Raw genomic sequence first — 23,757 nt, forward strand, 5'->3', positions numbered from 1 at the left:
CTCAAGGCTCCTTCTCGCTGGAGGCCCGGCCACAGGGAAGCGGGTGCCCTGGGTGCCTGCAGAGGCTTATCCTCACCCGTGCTCTCAGGTGCACGCCCTCGATCCCACGGGAGTTCGCTGGGCCCCTGCCCGGTTTCAGATGCTCAGATACCACCCCTCCCCGTTCCTTGGGTCCTGGGGCCGCTGTTGTGGGTGTCCTGTGGGAGCCCTGCTGCGGTGTCCCCTGGGGAAGTCTGTCTCCACCCTGGACTGTGAGTCCCTGAGGCGTTTTTATTCAAGGAGCTTTAGCCATTTCAGGCAGTTCCACGTGTCAAATGCACACTTCTGAAATAACTGAATCTTGAACCAAATGCGTCAAGTGGAGACACCCTTCTGCCTTTGGGGGCCCCACTGGGCTTGTGCTGTGAGCAGGCAGGCCAGGCCCTGGCACACGGCACACAACCCTCCTGCCCTATCTGCCATCTCTGGGGCTGGTGTTGGGCCTTGCCCTCCCCAGCCCTCCTGCCCCTCCCCACGGGCAGCGTGGGGTCTGCAGGGCTGACCTGCCAGCTCCTGGTGGCTGTGGGACACGCCGTTCCCAGTCCCCGTTTCCTCATTCCTGGACCCAATTCTTGCTTGCTTACGGGGAGAAGGCATTTACCTTCCCTGCCAAAAACAACTGTGCAAGTGTCACAAAGCATTTGGGGATGCTGTGTCCGGTCAACACTTGCCAGTGAGTGTGGCAGGGCCACAGGAGGAGCCCAATGCCAGACTCAGGCCCCAGTTATTTGCACACAATTATGCGGATTCCCCAAGAAGTGGGGCCCTGGTGACAAGGTCACAGACCTGCATGGGACAAAGGGATGCAGCTTGGTGGAGTCTGGAGTCCTGCCAGTGAGGGCTGACAGGAGGCCCAGATGGGCTGGGGGTCACTTGAGCCCCAGGCTGGTGAGGCAGAGAAGGGCTCTACTAGGAATTCATTGCTGGTGACCACAAGCAAGGCCTGGGGCAGAAATGCTGTCCCCAAACCTGGCGTTGGGCTGGAAATGTCAGTCTTTTTTTTTTTTTTTAATTTTTTTTTAACGTTTATTTATTTTTGAGACAGAGAGAGACAAAGCCTGAATGGGGGAGGGTCAGAGAGAGGGAGACACAGAATCTGAAACAGGCTCCAGGCTCTGAGCTGTCAGCACAGAGCCCGACGCGGGGCTCGAACTCATGGACCGTGAGATCATGACCTGAGTTGAAGTCAGCCGCTTAACCCACTGAGCCACTCAGGCGCCCCTGAAATGTCAGTCATTTTAAGGAAGAAGTGATAAACAGTGGCCTGTGCCCACCTGGTCAGTCTCCCAGCAGGACAGACACCTGAGCTCTCGGCTCTTGGGGGCCCTGTTGGCTCGTGCAGAGAAGAGGCTGGAAAACCCGGGAGTCTGACGAGCCTCTCCACCTGCCCAGCCGCCACGTTGTGTGGGCTACTCTCTCCATAAATAATGAGAAGTGGGGCACCTGGGTGGCTCAGTCGGTTAAGCGTCCGACGTCATCTCAGGTCATGATCTCACGGTTCGCGGGTTCAAGCTCGACATCGGGCTTTGTGCTGACAGCTTGGAGCCTGGAGCCTGCTTCAGATTCTGTGTCTCCCTCTCTCTGCCCCTCCCCTGCTCATGCTGTCTTTCCAACACAAATAAATGTTAAAAATATGTATATACATGTAAATACAAGAGAAGTGATTGACCTGATCAGAGAGTTGTGGGGTGCATGGCCCTGGGAAGGGTGACAAAGTGACCTGCTCTCCCCTGCGGGCCTGGGGATGGCTGTCAGCTGGCCAGCCTGGAGCCCACAGTCCCCAGGGCCACAGGGAAGCGGTCCAGAGCAGCAAGGTTTTGTCCACACCGCTGAAGGATAACCTGCCTGAGGGACAGCGAGTTTGCTGCGGGCACTCTGGGCATCTCCCACCCCGTCTACCAGCCCTGGCCCTGGGTTTGGACCTCAGCCACAGGCCCAGTGCTGTCCCCAGGCTGGAAGAGGCAGGTGTCCATGCTGGAAGAGGGGAGGGGAAGGCTGGCCAAGGTATGTCGAGGAACCAAGGCGAGAGCTGACCCACACAAGGGCTGCAGGGCCGGAAATCTCCTGGGCCTGCCGAGCATGGGCACAGTGAGAGCGGCAGAGGTCAGCCTGGGCCTCAGTGCTGAAATCCCCTGGAGACCCCTGGCCAGCCCCTCCCACACAGCACGGGCACCCAGGCAAGCCAGGCTGCTCGTGGGCGGGCCCTGCAGCTATGGCACCTTGGAGCTGGGCTTCAGCGGCCTGTGAGAAGTTGCTCACATGCCAAGTCATTGGAAGGCACTCCCTGCGACTGTCTCAACTAGCCTGTGAAGCAGGTGGTGATTGACAGTCTTGGCCGGCAGACCGCCCCCTGAGCAGGGGCTGGCCGGCACCCCTCTCTGGGAGAGCCAAGGCAGCCTGGGCCTGGGCAGTCCCGCATCCGGCCAGGTGGTGTGGGGGTGCTCCTGTGGCCGCCAAGCCCTGCGGGGAGCATGCTGGGGTTTGAGTGGATGGGGCGCCTGGCCGGGGACGGTGGAGATGTCGGCCGGGATGGGGGTTCCTCATGTGACCCTTAAGGTCAGCCAGGGGTCTGTGGGCCTGCTCCCTGGGAGGCCAGAGCACAAGGGGCCCAGCCAGGCCCACCCCGTCCTCCTCTGCTGCCCTTGGCCCAGCGGGCAGGTGGACACTCCCTACAAGCTGACCCAGATCTCCCTGGAACAGACGAGGGCCTGGCCCACCTGCTCCATGACTGTTCTCCTGCCCATAACTGGGGTCCATGCCTCTAGTCTGGGCCCACCTCGGTGGGCCTGCCCCCTGGCCGTTCCCTCCCAGCTGAATGTTTTCTCCTTTTTCTCAACATAGAGTTGCCTGACCAGTGCTCCCCAAACCCCTGCAACAAGGAGGGGACCCAAGTCTGCCAAGACCTCATGGGCAACTTCTATTGCCAGTGCAGAGCTGGCTGGGGCGGGCGGCTCTGTGACAGAGGTGAGGCCCCTCCCTGTGCCCCCAGCCCATCCGGGGATGTGCAGGGCCTGTTCCAGAGGAGGCAGGAGCCCCAGACTGTCCGGGTACCTGGCCCCTCATGGCCGGCCTACCTCCCTCCGGCTCAGAGGAGAAAGGAGAGGAGGGGCCCCTTGGCCCCTCACGTCCCCCAAGAACATGGAGAGGCACTGCTTTCGCCTCCAAGGACAGGGCGCTGTCCAACCTTTGAGAAGCTATCAGGTGCTGGCAGTGGCCTGGCTCAGGCAGGACTGGAAGAAAAGCCACCGTAGGGCTACCCCTGGGGACCCTAGGTGGGGCCTTGTCCAACCTCCCTGTCTGCAGTTTTGGGGGGTCAGCAAAGAAGCCGCAGGAAAAACGCCCCAAGACCTGGTGACCTCGGGGGCCCCTTCACTGCTGCTCCAAGCCACCCCGGGGCCCTGCCCTCCTCCAGTGCGCACTCGCGGTAGACGGGCACCGCCCTCGGCACAGCGGGGTCTCCTGTGGGGACAGGCGTGCAGGTGCTTGTGCGTCACCTCTGCATGCTCCCCAGCCTGTCTTTGCTCTGTGCCCAGATGTCAACGAGTGCAGCCAGCAGAATGGGGGCTGCAACCAAATATGCCTCAACAAGCCCGGCAGCTTCCACTGCGCCTGCTACAGTGGCTATGCGCTCTCGGTGGACAGCAGGACCTGCCAAGGTAACGCCCGGGCCGAGCCTCCCCGAGCCCTCCCCGTGCCCTCCCCGTCGGTCTGTGCAGCTGCCAAATTGCCAGAGTCGGCACGATGGCCAGATTGCTGAGGCTGGTGGTCACCTCGAGAGAGGCTGTGGGTCCCTGCAAAGGCGGGAGGAGGGGGAGGGGCCTCCGCAGAGCACATGCCCGGGCATGTCAGCGGCCACGGGAGCTGCCCCAGCATCCAACCCGGGATGAGTCACCGGGCTTTCAGCCACTCCCTCTGACCCAGGGGCGGCCCCCATCCACACCCACCCGGCTTGCTTCCCTCTGGCAAAGGCTCAAGCGGAAGGCAACTCTCGTCCCTTCTGTCTCGGGCCCCCTGCGGCCCAGCATCCTGCAAGCTGTGGCCAGCCTACTGCACAACAGGGGCACCCCACTTCACAGGGGCAGCTCTCCGCCCACCCCCACCCCACCCTCCAACTCGGACCTGCTGACGTCTGTCACTGGCATGTCCCTGGGAATCTGGGACGTTTCTTGAGTGCTGCTGGCTTGCCCCGGAACAAGATGGAGGTACTGAAGGGGAAGCAGCCTCCGGAGCAAGGGCCCCTCCGTGGCCCGCGCACCTCTACCTGCTGGGGCCGAGGGGCAGGGTTCTCAGGGCAGCGGGCAGATGGTCTGTTTGGACGCCCCCAGGAAATGTGCCGTGTGCTATGGGGGACGTCCTGCATTAGCCTCCTCAGAAGTCCCTGAGTGACCAGAATCTCCCTCCCACCCGCTCGCCAAGTCTATGATGTGTGAGGATTCTAGGGGTCCCAGAGATTCCCTGCATCCTTGCCTTTGCCCCCAGAACAGCGTGTAGGGTAGTGGGACAGGACTCTGCACCTGCTGGGTCAGCAGGCTGCAAGGTGCTGTCCTCAGCATGACTGAGTAATGATTAGCATGATGGCAGGCGCCCCACCTCTGCTGCCAGGTTTCAGGGTGTGCCTGCCGAGTCCGGTCCTCACATACCTCCCTTTCTCTTGGCCATCAACTATTTCTTTGGGGACCTTGGGACCCCCAGATGCAGGCAAGGGAGGCTGTGGGGAATGGGGAGCCTTATCACTGTGGAGCCTGGACTTTCCATCTTGTTCTACTCAGTCAGAACCCGAGATACTGGGAAGGAGGGAGTGGGATCGCTGCACCCCACTTCAAGGGCCCCCCAGCAGCATAGGGAATGGGACCCAGGCCTCTCCATCATCTGTCCTTGGCTGCAAGGAGGGGTCCCCAGCCTGCATGGCTGGGAGGTGGGCCGGGGGCCCCCGCAGGGGGAGGGCGATAAGAGCCTGTTTTGGGCCCAAGGACCTCTTGGCCGCAGTGCACACAGTATGGTTGGGCCTAGGCTCTCTGCCTCCCCGTGCCAATGCTGCACACTGTTCACCTGCTTTGGCTCCCAGTCACCGTGCTCTGTGACCAACTGCCCGACAGTGGCATCTCCAATGGGCAGAGTGTTGGCAGGATGTGAGGTGTAGGGAGGAGGGGCCCAGAGGCTGGAGCTCAGCTGTCTGGGCCCCCAGCCCGGCCCACAGTACTGCCAGAGGCTCTGTGGCTGTGGCCAATGGGCACTGTGGGAGAAGAAAGCAAGGTGGCAAGGGGCCACGTGGACACGTGGGGTCCGGAGCTTTGTCCGCTGTTTCCCATGGGGAGGCTTCCCGGCCTGGGAAGTGCTGGCGTGTGGGCACAGGGCCAGGACAGGGGAGCCCTTTCCCTATGCTGCCGCGGGCTCTCGGGTCCTCCTGCCCCGGCCCCTCTGCTGTCACAGGCCCCGCAGGGACTCTGCACCCCTTGAAGCCCAGGTCATGAGCTTCTGTAGAGCAACAGAGGCTGCGGAGGCTGTGGGGGGTCCCTGTGGTTTCCTTGGTACCATGGTAGGGCCTCATGGGCCGTGTTCAGAGAGAGCCTGTGCCAACGAGGCATCCTGTGTGCGGAGCAGCCCGGGGCCCTGCAGCCAAGTGTAAGTGCAGAGCAGGGAGCGCGGTGTCCTCCCTGGTGCGGCTGGCACGCCCCACGTACTAGGGGGAGCCAGGTTCCTAAGGTTCTGGACGTGGGGTTGGCCCTGCCTGGCTCCTGAAATGAAGTCCAGGCTCAGAAGCGTCCACACAGCTGGAAATGGATCGGGTGCAACCTGGCGGTTTCACACGCCGTCTCTCGGGGGACGTGGGCGGTTGCTGGCTCGTTCTTGGGGTCGGTGAGCGACGTCTTCCTCATTCTGCACCTGCAAGCCTGCGTTTAGCTGCCCTCGTGAGGAGTCGTGAATGGCATGGGGCTCGGAGACACACGTGTTGTGTTGCCGTGTAAGGACCCATGGTGTTTGAAGTAGCAATGACACGAGCCACCTGTTCCTTCTGACTCTGGAGGAAATGGGTTTTTAACTGCAGAAGTTTCGTGCTGGTCGTTTGCTGGAGGGGCAAGATGGACGGAACCTCAGGAAGGGCCTTGATAACTTGTCAATACTGTGGTGTTTGAATTCCGGTGGAGAGACCCAGGGTGTGAGTGGAGGCCGAGTTGGGAGATGCAGGTGGCATCCCGGGGGCACTGGGGGGGAGTTGCTCCAGGGACGCAGGGTACCCTCCGTTCGGAAGGCCCCTGGGGTTTTGCTCCTGTGCTCCAGTGCTCAGAGCCCTGTCCAGTGTCCAGGACACCGATTGGAACTGCCCCCCATGGCCCCAATGCCTGGGCCTGGGGCTGCAGAATCGGTGGCTGCGCGGAGGGGGCGTGGGCCTAGTCTGCCCCGGGGGCTGCGCCCCCGATGCGCGGTGCTCCCGCCACAGCATCTCCCCATGGCGGTCAGAAACCCTCCGGTCCAGCATGCTGGTTTTCTTGCAGACGTGGACGAGTGTGCAGACGGCAGGGCCTGCGGGGAGGCGCGCTGCAGCAACCTGCCGGGCTCCTACGCCTGCCTCTGTGATGAGGGCTACGCATTCAGTCCCCAGGAGAAGGCCTGTCAAGGTACCTCTTCCCAGCCGCCCACCGGCACCAGGCGCACACACATGTGCAGGCGTGCACACACAACACACCGCACCCACCTGTGAGCACGTGTGCTCGTGTACACATGAGTGTGCGTGCCGTGTGTGCACACATGTGCACATACAATACACACATGCATTCGTGCTGCCTCTGAGTGCAACTCGGCACCTTCTCTGACCTGCCCCAGACCGTACGCCCTGTGCCGCCGTAGCAGATGGGCTTGTGTGTGGCCCTCAGTTCCAGCTACTGTGTCTGGGGACAGCTGGGGATGTGCAGCCGCTCACACCCTCCATGCCCCGGGGGCAGTGGACCCTTCAGACGAGGACGTGCTTTGTGGCTGACCAGCTGGCTTATTCCAGCGGCTCCTTGGACCTGCCGGGAAGCACTGTGGGCGCAGTGGGGGGTGGGTGCCTCCTGAGTCATGTGCTGTGGAGCCCGTAGAGAGCACGCCGCATGTGTGACCAGACAGGTGAGGCTTGCCCATCTCCCTTGTGGCCACAGATGTGGACGAGTGTGCTGAGGGGCGCTGTGAGCAGGCCTGTGTCAACTCCCCAGGGGGCTACACCTGCCACTGTGATGGGCGTGGGGGCCTCAAGCTGTCTCCGGACATGAACACCTGTGAGGTAGTGTCCTCGGGGCGGCTGCCCCCTTCGGGAAGACCGTTCTCAGGGAGGAGGGCTGGTGACCCAGGGCAGTGGCGATGCGGGATGGGGGGGGTGTGTCTGTCCTGTGCGTGACACCCCCAGGGCGGCTCCCTACCCGCGGCCCAGCAGGCAGCCTGCACCCAAAGCAGGCCCTGCCCAGTGCGCGTGCAGCCAGAGCCCCCAGACTGGGGGTGCGCCCACACCCGCTCATCCCACTCCAACATTTGGGGGACCCATCTGCCTCCTGTTTATGCACCTGGGTGGCAGAATGGCTGAGGGGGGCTCGACCTGCGACCCTGACAAGCCCTGTGTGGCCAGGAGGGGTGGAACCAGGTGGGCCCCACCTGACACTCCTCGCCCCCGTTCCACAGGACATTTTGCCCTGCGTGCCTTTCAATGTGGCCAAAAGCGTGAAGTCCTTGTACCTGGGCCGCATGTTCAGCGGGACCCCCGTGATCAGACTGCGCTTCAAAAGGCTGCAGCCCACCAGGTGGGAGGCAGCTCGCAGCCCCCCCGCGGTCCTGGCACATCCACGGCAGCCCGCTGCCAAGTCCAGGCTTTGGGTCAGCATGGACACCCACCACTGCGGGGCCTGCTTCTGGCGCTGGGGAAGGAGTCCCGGGGTGCCTGCCCGCCCGTGTCGGTCTGGGTCCTATGGGGCCTGTGTGTCACCTGATGATTCTCATGCTGGCCCTCAGGCTGCTCGCTGAATTCGACTTCAGGACCTTTGACCCCGAAGGGGTCCTGTTCTTTGCTGGAGGTCATCAAGACAGTGCCTGGATCGTGCTGGGCCTGCGGGCTGGCCGGCTGGAACTGCAGCTCCGCTACGGTGGTGTCGGCCGAGTCACCAGCAGCGGGCCTGTCATCAACCATGGCACATGGCAGACGGTGAGCGTGGCCACCCCCGCCCCTGGCCCGGGCGGCGTAGAGACTCCTGGGGAGGGCCTGGGGTTTGCTCGTGCGCTTAGGCACCCGACAGTTGGTGAACACTACACATAGTGGCATGGGCCCCGGCCCTTGGGAAGTTCACACTCGATGGGCCATTCCTCCTGGGACACCTGGCTGTGTCCCCGAGACCATTCTGTCCATTACAGCAGCTCCTGGTGGGGCCAGGGGCTGCTGGTCACCCTGCAGTGCACAGGACACCCCACCTCAGAAAACTGTCCAGCTCAGGATGTCCGTGGCGCTGAAGCTGGGGGTCCAGGGCCGAAATCTAGGCACGGCTCCTGCCCAAGTGTCTGCAGCATCCTGGGACCTGCGCCCTTCCCGCCCTGACCCAGGCGCACTCACATACGGGTGCCTCCCTCTGGAGAGTTCCCTGAGCACCCAGAGCCCCAGAGGCAGGTGTCCCACCACTGCCCTGCCTGCACCCCCCTGCACAGCAGCCTGACACACAGGACCCTTCCTGAAGTTTGGAGGGCCCTGGTTGGAAGTGGGCTCTTAGTAAGCACCTGGGAGAGAAGAGCATCCTTTTGCCCTTTAAAAGCTATGTTAAAATAGGACTTTCTGAATAAAAACACTGGGACATCTGCTAAGGCGTCCACCCTGTTAAGTAAGGCCACCTTCCTTCTTTCCCAAGCTCTCAGCACAAGGGTCTCCGGAGCTGCGGGAGGGGTGCCGACAGCAAAGCCCAGATAAGACCGCGGAGCCAGAGGGACGCGGCCTCCTTCAGGGCTCAGGGAGGCACGTGCTCCAAACGGGCAGCCTGGCCCCTGTGGTCGTGGGGTGTGTGGGGTCCAGGGGGGTGGGCGGCGCCCAGGTGAGAAAGCTGGGGCACGCAGGGCCTGTGATGGGTGACTGGCACAGCTGCCCCCGCCCGGTGCATGAACTGGCTGCTCAGGATGGGGTCAGCGGGGTCGGCTCATTGGCAGCCCCTGCAGCCACCCCTCCTGACCTGCTTTTGCCCCTGCAGCCCCCTCACGGACACCGTGTCCTCCTGACCACACTCTGACCCAAGTACCGACAAGTTTCCCGTTTTAACCAAAAAGGAAACTGATGGACCTCTGGAGGGTTAGGAGAACACAGAGTGTAGAGAGAGGTTTCTACATTCTCCTGCTTGGAAAGGAGGAAAGATGCAAACTTCTGGAGTCCATGTGAATTCACGCACAGCATCCGGTCCGTGCCAGACACTTAGTTACCTGCTGGGAGTTAGAAACGTGCCCCCTGCCTTTGATGGGGCCCCTGCGGCTGGGAGAAGTGAGGCACCAAAACAGTGATGTCAGGCGGGGTTCCTGCTCCCAGGAGGCAGCTCCCGGCAGGGCTTATAGAGGCGCCAGGATGGGGCAAGGGACGCGGCTCGAGGGGCTTCACTTGGAGGAGGAGGAGCGAAGGGAGAAGCCAGTGCTGGGGGCCTTTTGGGAACTGGAGCCTCACCCCGGCTGGAGGGAGGTTGTGTTGGCACATGGGGACAGGGAGGTGTGCGAGTGAGCCCCGGGGACGGGGGTCCCGGGTGAAGGTGCACCCCGCCTCTCCGGCCCTGGTTTCCTTCAGATCTCTGTGGAGGAGCTGGACCGGAATCTGGTCATCAAGGTGAACAAGGATGCCGTGATGAAGATCGCGGTGGCCGGGGACCTGTTTCAGCTGGACAGAGGACTGTATCATCTGAACCTGACCGTGGGAGGCATTCCCTTCAAGGAGAAGGACCTGATCCAGCCAGTAAGTACCATCATCAGCCTGGAGTCGGAGTGCAGGACCCATCAGGACAGGCGAGCCCGAGAGCTGCTGTGTTTAGTGCTTCCCAGGCTTAGGCGGTGGCTTCCCAGAAGTCAGCAAGCATGTGTGGACCGCCTCTCCCTGTGAGAGTAGCTTTAGTTTTCATCTAAAGTGATGACAAAAATTCCTATTTCGCATGAAAAATGAGACACAATGAAATTATTTTTGAGCAAAAAGAACGCTCAAGGGGCGCCTTGGGTGCCTCAGTTGGTTAAGCATCCGACTTTGGCTCAGATCTCACGGTTCGTGGGTTGGAGCCCCGCGTTGGGCTTTGTGCTGACAGCTCGGAGCCTGGAGCCTGCTTCCGATTCTGTGTCTCCCTTTCTCTGCCCCTCCCCTGCTTGTGCGCTGTCTCTCTCTCTCTCTCAAAAATGAACATTAAAAAAAACCTTTTTTCTAATTAAAAAACACAGTCAACTTTTTTGACAATTTCCAAGAACAGTTGGGTTGTTAGTCCTGCTGGGACTTCCACCCAAGTGGAAGAGGTCAGTACTAGTCCACCTCGAAGCTCTGCCCGACCTCACCCTTCCTGCACCACAGCCCACACCCTGGTCGGTAGATATCTCCCCGTCACCCAGCGCGTGGCCGTCAGTGGCCGGAATCCCGGTAGGGGGTGCCAGTCTCCATTCCAGGGGGTCCCACAGTTGTTTACGCCTCCTCACTTTGCAGATACAGGCAGGGGTGACCCGATTTGCTCCAAAGCATGTAGCACGTGCCTGGTGCACTGGAATTGGCACTCCCAGCCCCTGGACTCAGTTCCATAGGTACCAGGTACCACTGCTCACATCACCTCGTCCCACGTCCTCCCGGGGGTGGCCAGTGCTCTGCTCTGGGAGTGAGCGTGCGACCACAGAAGGTGGGCGTCCGTGCACAACGCATGGCAGGAGGACCCGCCGCGAGTGCTGGGCCTCCTGCAAGGAGTCATCGTGCCCAGTGTGGAGCCCTTTAGGGAAATAAGTCATCTTTACAGGTAGGAATTGTTCATCTTTTGGCAGATTTCCACATGCCTGAGCCCAGAGGGCATCCCACGCTCTGACCACGTGGCCCCTCGTCATGGTATCTGGGAGTCTCTGTGGTCCCAGGAAGCCACGTGGATTTCTCTGTCTTCCCAGATAAACCCCCGTCTAGATGGCTGTATGAGGAGCTGGAACTGGCTGAGTGGCGAGGACACCACCATCCAAGAAACGGTGAAAGCAAACTCCAAGATGCAGTGTTTCTCCGTGACGGAGAGAGGGTCCTTCTACCCCGGGACCGGCTTTGCCTTCTACAGCCTCGATTACAGTAAGTGTGGGCTCCCGGCTGGGGCTGGGCCTCCAGACAACAGGCAGTGAGAAACACACGAGGCAGGAAGCCACCTCGCAGGTGGCTGCTCCCACTCTGGGTCTCATGTCAGCCAGTGAGGAGGACGGGACAGATGGGAGAAGACTGCGGCCGTGCTGGTACCGGGGCAGGCAGGAGGACATGAAGGATCTGAGAGGATGCCTACAGACGGTTCTTGGACGAGATGAGTGAAGGTGTGTCCACGCCGGCTGTGGGGAACATGGCTGACTCTGCAGTCAGAGCATCCTGAGGAGCGGATGAGGGGCAGCACCCCAGTCACAGGGGCCATCCAGGAACCCCGAGGGGCAGCACCCCGAGGTCACAGGGGCCGTCCCGGGGACCCTGAGGGGCAGCACCCTGGAGTCACAGGGGCCGTCTCAGGGCCCCTGGAGAGCTCTAGTGTTAAAGGAGAGAAGAGCGGCACAGCCACCTTGGAGGGCCACAACACAACGAACAACCCGCTCATGCTGACAGAGGAACAGTCTCAGAAACAGACTTTAACTGGGACTGAAGTTCTAAATCTTGTGCGTCCTTGATCGCCAGCTGGTGGGGAAAGAGCTCAGGGTGCTGGCATGAACAGCGTGGGTCAGTGGTGACCGCTGAGTGGTTCTGTTTGACCCTGGGACCAAGGGATTTTCCCTCCTCTCTCTTACTTAGGTTTAAAATTAACCTTGTTTCCTGAGCACATGAGACCTGGAGCCCTAAATTATTGTCACTGTGCCCAGAGAATCAGGAGAGCCAGGTCCCAGGCCCAGGAAAATGCACATGCACGCAACTGTGTGGACCCTATTGGCGGGTTCACGGGCCCAGGTGCCCCCCCGCCCACCCCACGTCCACAGCCTGTGTGTCTGGTGGCCTCACAGGTGCCTCCCTGCTCCCAGCCGACACTGCGGTCCAGGCGGGCCCCCCCCACCCAGTGCACCCTGGCTCCTTCCTGGGGTCTGGCTCTGTCCTCCCTGTCTCCACGGGCCACCTGCAGACCCTCTCTCCCCAGATGGCGAGCTGGTTATGTTAGGCTCCGGTCTGCCACCCCCACCACAGACCACATGACCCCTCCCACTGGGAGGCTATGGGGGCCCACTCCTCTACCCTCAGTGAGGCAGGCTGTCCTCTCAGGACCTTGGGTCACCCCCCACCTGTATCTTTGCTTTCATTGTCGAAAGTACTAGGTGTTTCTGAGGAAAGAACCAGCCGGTAACAACATACACGTTACTCCTTTGGTCTCATTGTTAAACAGGAAGATGTAGAACATCATCATAATGTTCAGGGTAAAATCTGGTATCACAAAACATTTCATTACTTTTCTTCTGAGTATCACAGACGTTTTCTGTTGTAACACAGACCTGTGCATACCACGGTCTGTGCACTGTCCACATGGACTGGTTTGGGGCAGTCAGTTCTATGACAGCAAAGGCCAGATGGCACTTAGAACTCGATGCGTCTCTCATAACCTCAGACAGTCGCATCTTAGAACAGAGAAGCCTCCCTGAGAGTCACAGCCTCTGCACCAAGCAGCAGTTCAGGGGGAGACCCTCTTCCCCACGGCTTCTCAGCACAGCCGTGGCTCCGGTGCCTTAGAAGATTCCGCCCCCACAGTGCACCGGTCCCGTCTCGGGGAAAATTCAGGGCCAGGAAACACTCCTCTCTTCCATCAAGAATAAAGGTGAAACTTGGCCACGGAGAAGATCACTGGTTTTTGTTTTTGTTTTTGTTTTTTGGCTGCTTTTTCCAGTTCTGCGCCCATTGGATTCAGTGAATGATTATCAGGAACAGACTGTAACAAGCCCCACTTAGAGTCGGGGGACGCACAGATGATTTGCAGTGCTTGTAGTCCAGTGGAAGCAGCCAGGAGCCCAGGTCATGGTTCACTGTGGTGCCAGCCGGCCTGTGGCCAGGGCGCCTGAGCTCCGACGGATATGGCCCCTGCTGCGGCACCAGAGGGCCGAACGGGCTCCTTCGTCAGGACTTGGAAGATCTTCTGAGACAAAGGCGCTTACAACCATGGAGCAAAGGGGCTTCTGGTCGTCAGATGATTCAAGTGTAGGGAGGAAATGTGGTGTCATATTTGTCCTCACACAACCACAGTCCAGCCCTTTCTACCAAAATATGTCTTCTGGAACTGTCCACGCAGGACACGTGGGGACATTTGACACGCCTTGGCTCAGGCCCCCGTGCATCGTTTCTGCACCACACACTTAGCACACGTACGACGTCATGTAGGCTGTGTATACATAAGGCGCCTAAGTGAGGAGCCACTCGGCTGAGGCGGTAGAATGGCAGCAACGCTTCGCCTCACGCGAAACCATGTGGTCTGTGGGGATGGAGCTCGGTGCAGCGTCTTCCAAGCACCTCCGACCTTGTCAAACCGCCGGAGGGACACAGGCGGGGCGCGGTGGGGTTGCGGGCGATGCTCTGGCCCGTCCTGGGGGGAAAGCGGGCAGGGAGGGGCAGGAGCCGCTCCTCAGGGGCCCAGAGCCTGGGTCAGGAGCCCCCCACGGGGACGGCCCTCTCGCGGTCACCCCGCCTACCCTCCGAGGCCACCCCCACTCACCGCGTCCTGCCCCACCCGGATCGCCTTCTGATGTGCCGCCCTCACCGCAGCTCGGACGTCCGCGGCCGTCGGCACCGAGGCAGCCTGGGAAATAGAGGTCGTGGCTTGGATCCGCCCCGCCACTGACACAGGGGTGCTGCTCGCGCTGGTGGGCGGCGACCACGTGGTCGCCCTCTCCGTGGCCCTGGTTGACTACCACTCCACCAAGAAGCTCAAGAAGCAGGTACCACTCGCTGCTTCCCAGGCCTCCCCTCCTGGGCGGGTCCCCTGCTCCTGCCTCGGGAAGCCCTGCCCCGGCGTCACACAGCCCTCGCGAGTCCAACGGCCACACGGCCAGGGACTCTGTTGACCCGAGGTCACCCGACACAACCTGTGGTCAGAGCCGTGTGGGCCGCAGCCTGGGAGCACTTGTGTGGCGGGGCCACTTCCCACCAGACACTCGGCCGACTTGGCCGTTTAGGACGATGTGCATCAGTCACTCACACTTGTGATCATTTCACTAACAAACTCAGGCTTCCAGTTTCCCTTGCCAGCTCAGATGTGCAGGCCCAGCCCAAAACTCTGGGGATGCAGGCCAAGCCCTGGGTTCAGCCAACCCTTCACACCCAGCCATGCTGACTCTTGCCATGTGGGACCCACTGTTTCCTAGGGAACAGCGAGGAGGCTGTGGAAGGAGCTTTTATGCTCTTGCCTCTATCCAAAGCATGAGGACCCGGCTGACCAGGAGGGTGCATGCGCACCGAGCCAGCCTGCCTCCCCAGATGGTCCAGCCCTAGGCTCCCAGGACCGGGCAGTAGCAGGGCCACATCCAGACCCACCACCACTGAACACCAGTCCACACACCAGACCTCCTTCCCCAGCCTGCCTGCAAACAGCTTGGCGCTCCCACACAATAGTGCTCACTGTCCGGGGTGCAGAATGAGAGACACCAGGCCAAACCCTGCTGTCACAGCATGTTTCTGTTCCCTGCTTTTGGAGCGTGTCTGTTCCAAGTGTGTTTCTGTTCCCTGCTGTCAGAGCGTGTTTCTGTTCCCTGATTACAGAGCGTGTTTCTGTTCCCTGCTTTTGGAGCATGTTTCTGTTCCCTGATTTTGGAACGTGGCTGTTCCAAGTGTGTTTCTGTTCCCTGCTGTCAGAGTGTGTTTCTGTTCCACGTTACCAGAGTGTGTGTTTCTGTTCCATGCTTTCGGAGCATGTCTGTTCCGGGTGTGTTTCTGTTCCCTGCTTTCAGAGCATGTTTCTGTTCCTTGCTTTTGGAGCATGTCCGTTCCAAGTGTGTTTCTGTTCCCCGTTACCGGAGTGTGTGTTTCTGTTCCCTGCTGTGGGAGCGTGTTTCTGTTCCCAGCTGTTGGAGGCTGTTCTGTCTGGTGAGAGCATCCCCATATGCATAGGGCCAGCTGCCTTCTGGGATGCTTGCACTTACTGCCCCGCACCTCCCACCACTGCGTTGTGGCCTATGGGGCAGTTTCACGTCAAGGAAGTGGCCACGTCCCACTTCCGGATCATGGCCGCACTGGCAGCACCCCCACTTGGATGACTGGAGGGTGTGGCGCCCCCCCGCCCCCATCTTACACACTTGGAAACTGAGTCCTGCACCAGTGGGCCGCAGAGTGCAGGCTGCAGGGACACTGCCCCCCCCCCCCCCCCCCACCGCCCCAGGGCTCGAGTGATGGGAGACGGGGCAGGAGGCCGGCCTGCTCAGGTGCATGTCTCCCCACAGCTGGTCGTCCTGGCTGTGGAGGGAGTCACCCTGGCCCTGATGGAGATCAAGGTCTGTGACGGCCAGGAGCACCGAGTGGCCGTCTCTGTGCAGAAGGGTGAGGCTACCCTGGAGGTGGACGGCACCAGGGGCCAGAGCGAAGTGAGTGCCGCGGGGCTGCAGGAGAGCCTGGCCGTGCTCGAGAGGCACCTACAGGGCTCTGTGCTCACCTTTGTTGGCGGACTTCCAGGTAGGGCTCCTGGGGCTGCACACCTGGGAAGGAGCACTGGGGCGGGGGGAAGGGGTGCTCTGGGAGGGAGGGGTGCTGGGGGGAGGGGCACTTGGGGAAGGAGGGGCGCTCGGTGGGGAGGGGGAGGAACACCAGCTGTCTGACCGTCCTCAATGCGCTGGCTCTAGACTGGGCCAGGGCATTTCTGTCCAGAAAGAACTTGTGTTTTAGAGGAAGAGAAAAATGCAGGTGCACCTCTTGACGGGCGTTGTGATGGCTGTGTTTATCAGCACTAGCTGGGCAGTTCAGGGGTTGAGTCCGAGACCATGCTTAGTGGGGACGGGTGTCAGCCTGAACATGCTGCACCTGTGTCCTCCAAGAGCGCCCACCTGAGCATGCGTCAGACAGAGGCTCTGGCCAAGGCCCTCACCAACCCGCCTCCTTGTCCTAACATGCAGCTTCTGGGGACAGAGTCCTCTGTACCCCAGGAAGTGCTGGCATACGGCCACCTCCTGCAGACTGGGGACCCGTTCCTAACCAGGCAGAACGTGACTGCCCGTGGCCGTGAGCCAAGTGATCGGGGCAAAGTGGTAGAAAGGTGGTTGAAAGGCTGACGTGCGCCCCCGCACAGCCCAGTGCAGGTTCTCCTTTGTGCAGAACGCACGATTCCTGCCTTGGCTGCCAAACACACACTCCATTTAGTTTTAACAAACAAGCTCTTGAAGACGATGGACTGGGAACCCCGCAGCCTGAGTGACTCATTTGGGCCAAGAAGGAGATAACACTGATTTACTGATGTGACTGTTCGTGTGCACTTCCTGGGGACCTGGCCGGGTGTTCAGTGGTGCCTGTGGGCATTGGCCGAGCTGGTGCTGTTCTGGACAGAAAGGAATCCGTGCCCTTGAGGACAAAAGGCCAAGACGGAGAAGGGCCCAGGGGTGCCTGGGAGCAGCAGCGAGGCGAGGGACGTGGTGGGTGGGCCGCCCAGGCTCCAGATGGACGGGTGGCTCGCCTGCTAAGATGCTGTTTGTTCTTTCCCCACTGGCCCAGACGTGCCTGTGACCTCAGCGCCAGTCACGGCCTTCTACCGCGGCTGCATGACCCTGGAGGTCAACCAGCAGACGCTGGACCTGGACGAGGCCGCCTACAAGCACAGTGACATCACATCACACTCCTGCCCCCCCGTCGAGCAGGCCAGCCCCTAGAGCAGCAGGAAGAGAAGGCTGCGGTGACCCCACCCACCTGCCCGCGTGAGCCTCTCCGGACCCCGCACCCCTGCAGGCCACTTTCTCCGAGACTGTTCTTTGCCTTGTAACATATGTGTAAATAGTTGAGGGGACTAGTATTAGTGACCCGAAGCTGCAGCCCCAACCCCCAAAGCCTCCTAGCGGGAGGCCGGAGGCAGGAGGCTGGCGCTCACCGGAGCAGACCCAGGAAAATAATTCTGTTATTTTTATTACCAAATGCTTCTTTCTGGCCTGAAAACATGGAAAAATAAAACATCTACAGAACCGTTTCTAACTGTGCTGCCAGCTCCAGTCTTTGCCCATTAGTGCCTGGCAGCCAGCATCAGCGGCACAGGGTCCCGAGTGCCAGCCTCTGCCCCAGGTGCCCTCTCCACCACCCCTCAACCGCCCCTGGCTCTGGGAGCTGCCACCTTGCTCTCTGTGCCGTGGACGCAACCCAGGCAGAGGCAGGGGGCCCTGGCCACTCCTCCAGCATCAAGGCTGGCCAGCACCTGCTGCTTTTCCCCCAGACAAACCCATTCACCTCTGAGCCTCCCTCTTTCTCTGTATGTAAAGGGAATCCCTGTTTTCTCTATTCTGGGAGGTCCCTGCTCTGCGGTGGGGCTGCTGGAATTGGCACCAGGAGATGGAGTGGAGGCGATGACCCCTAGCCCACTGAGCCCAGGAAGACCCCCCCTGGAAAACACACTTGGGGCCCCAGAGCTGTCAGCACGCACCAAGGTCACCGAGGCCTGGCGGGGGTGGGGGTGTGGAGAGCAGCGCCAAGTTTAGGGCTACAGCATGTCTGCCCAACGCCATGGTCACCGGAGGGCGCCCGCCCCGTGGCCGGTGGCCATGTGGTGTTCATGCAGAATGTGCCAGGGACGTTTTCAGTGTCCACTGGGCGTCGTGCTCAATGACAGTCTCCTCAAGACTGAGATTTTTTTTCTTCAAACACCAAACACCAGAGAATGTTCTGGGCTGTGGGGCAGGTTCTGGGTTTCCTTTTACATGTTACCCTGCAGATGGCAGCCGAGGGTCCCCCAGCCTGTCATTCTCCGGGACACAGTGATCCCTGAAAGCTCTATCAGCCGAGCACCGAATGGTCTCTTGTGTCGAATGAGTCTAAGTCACCACCTGACCCAGAGAGAAGCAAGAGAAGCCGGAGGAAGCAGGGCTCAGTGATCCTCACACGAGAGGCAAAGTGAGCCGTGCACCACTGGAAGCAGAGAGGCCTCTTTCCAGATTTCTAGAAAACGTTATGGCCTCAAGCACTGTGCCGGGAGTCCCTGCTGGACTGGCAAGCCGGGTGACCCCCCGCTGCACCCGGGTGAGGGCGGGGGGAGTATCCCTGTGCATCCACAGCTGGCCTGCCCTTGGAGGGCTCTCCAGGACTCAGTGAGGGAGCTGATGGCCATCACAGACACCTGCCCGCAGGGACCCCTCCCCGGACCAAGCTCACCTTGGAGGTAACTGCAGAAGGCCGCAGGTCCAGGGCAAGGACGCGGCAAGGCCCACAGGCTCTGGCAGGCAGGCCTGGCCACGTAAGGTGGCCACTAGTCCCAGCACATTCACTGTGTCCTTGGGACCCCCCGGCTGCGTCCTTTCTGTTGTTTTCCTGAGTGGCAGCATCAGGGCGCAAGTTCTGTTGACTCAGGACTTGAAAAAACTAGTCTGAGACTCTTCAGTTAGGTTTCCACATGGGAAACAAGGGATGCGGGGGAACCGTGACCTTGAAGGCCACGTGTCCACGGGCTGCTCTGTGGTCTGTGACCAGGGTGGACAGGCATGCCAGCTTGCACCATATGGGGACCCCAAGTCCATCCGCGGCTCTGGAACGGGCAGGTGGTCGGGTGGGGCTGAGCTGGTCGGGCCAGGACTTGGAGACACCGTCCATCTGGGGGGTGAGAGTTCAGTTCCTGGGGGTTTGGCATTGACCAGGACAACCAAGGCTTGGACCCTGCCTGCTCAACAGGCAGGAAGGCCCCCACCACCACCACCCCTGCAAGCCAGACGACCCCAGCACCAGCGACTCTCAGTGTGGAAAACGAGTTCTGCCTGTCGCCCCCAGGAGAGCCCCATACTGCCCACCAGCTGGTCTCATGAGGCCCCGGGAGCCCAAAGTAGCTTTGGGGCCGGATCGGCTTGTCACTGCACCGTTCCCCTGGTGCTGTCTGGCTTCCCTCACCGTGGAGGCAGCTCTGGAATGTTCCTGTGGAATGCTTCCCGAGCCAGCCCCAATCTCTTGAGAAGACCAGGGCAGCCAGAGCTGAGAGCACACACACAACAGAGGCCATGGCTCAGGGGGATTCTGACCACCACGGAGTCCTCTTCTGTCCAGGGAGACATGGGCACAAATGTGTTTCCTGAGACTACACCAGCAGAACCCCTGCTGCCGAGAACAAGCCCATAGGTAGCAGCATGGAGCTGAGGGCAGGGTGCATTCCCCAGCTGTGCCGGCAGACTGGTGTCCTCACCTCTGCCCAGTCCAGGCGGGCCAGCTGCTGAGGGGTCTGCAGCACACGGAGCTCCATCCTTCTGACTGTGCGCCACCGACACGAGGCTGGGGGGACCCTGACTGTGGGCCGTGGACGCGGGGCTGGGGGGACCCCGACAGTGGGCCGCGGACACGGGGCTGGGGGGACCCTGACAGTGGGCCGTGGACGCGGGGCTGGGGGGACCCCGACTGTGGGCCATGGACGTGGGGCTGGATGAGCCTGAATCTGCCTCATGGAGGAGGATAGGACACACTTGATTTTGCACCATGGAGATAGAGTGAGGAATGGATTATGCTATCTACACATTTATGGTCTAAGGTGCTTTTTTGCTTTTAATGAGAAGAGCCACAATAATTTTGTTTTTTGTTCTGTGTGTTTAGGATACTATTGATTGGGAGTCTTATTTACGAGCAGGGCTATTCTGGGTCATTTAGTGGCATCCCTGCCGTCTGGGAGCTGGCTGCACCCCCCGGCCTGGCCACAGCACTCATGACCATGAAAACCCTCTCAGACACTGCCACATGTCCCCCAGGTGCAAAATCATCCCTGTTGAAACCACTGCATTAAAGATAAAGGAAATTTTTACCTCCGTCTCACATAACACAAGGTAGAGAATATATTTAAATCTAAAAGTAATTTATAAAGCACTTAGAAATGTGGAACTACAGCCTGTGGGCCCAGTGTGGTCCACCCCTCTCTCTCTGTTAATAAAGCTCACTGGAACACAGCCACATGTCTACACCTGCTTTTGCTCCCCAATGGCACTGCCGAGTGGTTGCCACACACCTCCTGGCCCCCTAAACCAGCAATGTTTACTCTGTGGCCATTTACACGGACTAGTCTGAGCCTTGTGACAGAAGAGTATTACCATGACCTGAAGTAGAGAACTATTTCTTAAAACACAAAATGCTCCAATAACAGGAAAAGATGTAAAACTTCAGCTACACTAAAAATCAAGAACTTGAAGAAGCAAGTTAGAAGGCCGAGGCTATCTGACTTCAAAACCTGTGCAAAGCTGCAGCGGTCAGTACAGGCTGGGTCTGCCGAAAGAACAGACAGGTCAGCGGAGCGAACAGAGAGCCCATGGACAGACCCACATCAGCACAATCACTGGTGTTTGACAAAGGAGCAAAGGAACCCATATAGACATATAGACAGTCCCCTCCACAAATGGCACGGGAGCGTCTGGACGTCCACGTGCCGAGAAATGAATCCAGACACAGACCTTACACCTTCACAACTCAGAGTGGATCACATACCTACACGGAAAAGGCAAAAGTATAGCGCCCCGGATGGGGGCACAGGCCTGGGTGGCCTGGGCACGGTGATGACTTTGTAGACACAGCACCAAAGGCACCATCCGTGAAAGACAATGGACAAGCTGGGCTCCAACAAAGACTTCTGAAGAAGACAGCATCAGAAGAAGGAGGAGACAAGCATAGTTGGGAAGAAGGTATTTGCAAAAGACACATCTGGTAGGGGACTGAGATCCAGAATATACAAAGAACTCTCAAAACTCAACAATAAAACAGCTCGTTAAAAAATGGGTCGAAGACCCTAACAGACACCCCAAAAGGCACGCAGCTGACAGCTGAGCACACGAGAAGCGTTCCTCGCCGTCCAGGGACAGGGACGGCACACGGACATGACCAGGAGACCCTGCCGCACACCCACGAGGACCCCGCTGCACACACAGCGCCCTGAGGAGCCCTGCTCTGTGTTGCTGGGAGTGCGGAACGGTTCGGCCGCCTCGCCAGACTGTCCAGGGGCTTCTCACAAAGCCAAACACGCTCTTAGCACCCAGTCCAGCAGTCACGCTCCTTGGCATTGACCCAAAGGAGTTGGAAACATGTCCACACAAAATCCCGCACTGGGGCAGAGGAGGGAGCAACTGGGCTCTGGGGCGCCTGAACTCCTGGCCCGTCTCATTATCCCTTCTGTGTCAGCAGCACCGCCTTATACGTTTGTGTTAAGCATTCTTTCGTGTATATTAAATTCCATAATTCAATGGCTTTAGGTAGGACACGGGAAGAGGACACACCTGCACATGTAACGTGGGCACCTGGGAAGCCACGACTTGAACGAGGCCTCTGCTCCTAGACCTTTTCCTCTTTCTGTAGGGCAGATGGCAGCTCGGCCGAGCATTTCCCCTGCAGCTCGGAGGGCATCTGCTCAGCCAAGAGTCGTTCTTCACGGTGATGAGGGTTTTGTTCTTGTGAGCCAGGCACGTGCCACACTCCTGGCTCTGCTCTGCGTGCTTCGCGTGGGTTGATACCGTACTTTTCTGCCCCCTTTTCACTGAAATACAAGTCACATGCCATAATACTCCCCCTTCAACAACGTACATGTCAGTGGGTTTTATACATTAACAAGACTATGCAACCATCACTACCATCTGGTTCCAGAACGTTTCCATCACACCAACAGGGAGCCCTGTACCCAACAGCAGTCAGTGTTCGAGAAAGTGTGGTAGCTCAGTAGAGGGAGGGGCTGAGGGAGAGGCCCCAGCAACACCCACCCCATCAGAGCTGCCAGGCCAGGTCCCACGAAGCATCTACGCTCAGACAGAGACTGGCCAGGGTCTGTCCACGTAAAGGGAAAGTCTTTGGCAGAGGTGGGTTCTCTCAGGGGATGGTACCCAGAACGCACTGCAGGCCAGGCACTGGCAGGCATGTGCAGGGTTGAGGAGGTGTCCTGGGGACTGGTGGGGGGAGGGGTGTCAGGTGGGGACACATTTAGCATGCAGGGGTGAGGTGCTGTCCTGGGGACTGAGGGGCAGCCTGAAGCCACCACCAGGCTGGGAGTTGAATTGTCCACATTCTTTGTGGCCAGGGCCCAGGATGAAGACATTCCTGTGGGCAAGAGCCAGACCGCTGGCCCCGGAGTTGATAGATTTTATCAGTTTAGGGCTCACAGGGCAGATAGAAGCTGTTTGGGTGACGCTGGCATCAACAATATTGGGAACCAGTGACACAGCCACGTGGCTCTAACCAGGTCGAGCGCAGAGGTCACACGCTGTCCCTGTGTCTCATGGCACCTGGACGCTGTCTGGAGCTGGCGGCCCGGCTCCAGTCGACACCGGCCTACGGCCACGTGGGCCGCCCAGTGGCTCTGCAGCCTCCAAGCAGGGCAGGTCCTGATGAGGCAGGAGCCCCAGGCCCAGGGAGGCACACATGAGCCCGCAGGCCCAGTGGGTGCTGGGGGGGGTGGCGGGCAGGGCTGGGGGCCAGCCTCTCTTCCCCATGCAGGCACCCACACGGCAGAGAATTCACCAAGTGGGTCCAACCCCTCAGACTGCCAAGGCCCCCCGACTTGGCCAGACCGTGCTGGCTCCTAAACTCCAGGCAGATGAGGGGGACCCCAGATGCAGCAGCTGCAGACAGAGGCCTGGGGTTCAGGCCTTGGTGCCCGGGCCCCCCTTCTGTGTCCGTTCCTCAGATCCCCCAGCGCAGGCTGCCTGCGGGCCAGGACGCGGCCCTGTTTCCTGCCTGCCACTAATAAGCGGGACTTCTTTTGAAGGACAAAGCTGTTGTTTCCGGGATGCAAACCCCGAGGGTGGGCACCGCCTCCCCCCTCCAGGAGGAAGTCTGCGCAGGGCTGTGCGGGGCCACCACCCGGTCAGGGTGCAGGAGCCTCACTTCACAGTAACCAAAGGCGGCTCCGAGCAAACTGCTGTTCTAACCAAGCCAACCAGCCAGCTCCGTGGCCTGGCCCACCGTGTCGCCCGCACACCACACAGGTGGCACCTTCCGCAGAGAAAGTTTTCCGTGTCCTCAGACAGGATGAGGCGTTTCTGCACCAGGCTGAGGATAAGGTCTGTTCGAATTGCGTTCTCAGCCAGCAGGGGGGGCCGGAGACCGCGGCTCCTTACCAGCCTCTCCTTTTTTTCCTTTCTTCCCTCCCCCTCGCCCTCCCCCTCCTGTCGCCCCTCCCACACACCCTCCTCCCACTGACTTATCTCTTTTCCCCAGTGACCCAGGACTGTACTTTAGGACTCGGGCCTGTCACTCAACCAGGATTTGGTCATTTCCCAGGGGTGTGCCCACCGGCTGCACCAGGTGCCTCGGTCACTAGTGCTGGTCCGTAAGTCAGAGCTCACTCCAGGCTCTGTGGAAGGGCCTCAGGAGCTGCGCACCCCAGGGGTCACTCGGAACACAGAGGCTGGAGTTAGAGGCATCTGCCCTGCAGGCAAGGGGGACCCCAC

At 60.0% G+C, this 23,757-nt stretch overlaps 1 protein-coding gene across 1 annotated transcript in view; it reads left to right on the top strand.

Annotated features, from left to right (window-relative positions):
- The window catches only part of GAS6 (growth arrest specific 6), a 33,022-nt gene extending 15,672 nt beyond the window's left edge, over nucleotides 1–17,350 (top strand). The window contains exons 4-14 of the mRNA XM_040486993.1: nucleotides 2,881–3,003; nucleotides 3,573–3,695; nucleotides 6,534–6,656; nucleotides 7,176–7,297; nucleotides 7,690–7,808; nucleotides 8,017–8,206; nucleotides 9,809–9,973; nucleotides 11,143–11,311; nucleotides 13,952–14,124; nucleotides 15,622–15,850; nucleotides 16,880–17,350. Of these exons, the coding sequence (XP_040342927.1) occupies nucleotides 2,881–3,003; nucleotides 3,573–3,695; nucleotides 6,534–6,656; nucleotides 7,176–7,297; nucleotides 7,690–7,808; nucleotides 8,017–8,206; nucleotides 9,809–9,973; nucleotides 11,143–11,311; nucleotides 13,952–14,124; nucleotides 15,622–15,850; nucleotides 16,880–17,034 (1,691 nt within the window). The 3' untranslated portion in view covers nucleotides 17,035–17,350. The remainder of the gene's footprint in view (nucleotides 1–2,880; nucleotides 3,004–3,572; nucleotides 3,696–6,533; nucleotides 6,657–7,175; nucleotides 7,298–7,689; nucleotides 7,809–8,016; nucleotides 8,207–9,808; nucleotides 9,974–11,142; nucleotides 11,312–13,951; nucleotides 14,125–15,621; nucleotides 15,851–16,879) is intronic.
- Nucleotides 17,351–23,757: the final 6,407 nt, after the last annotated feature.

This window comes from Herpailurus yagouaroundi, unplaced genomic scaffold (assembly GCF_014898765.1).
Source record: "Herpailurus yagouaroundi ecotype Mexico unplaced genomic scaffold, PumYag 164, whole genome shotgun sequence".
Classification (NCBI taxonomy): domain Eukaryota; kingdom Metazoa; phylum Chordata; class Mammalia; order Carnivora; family Felidae; genus Herpailurus; species Herpailurus yagouaroundi.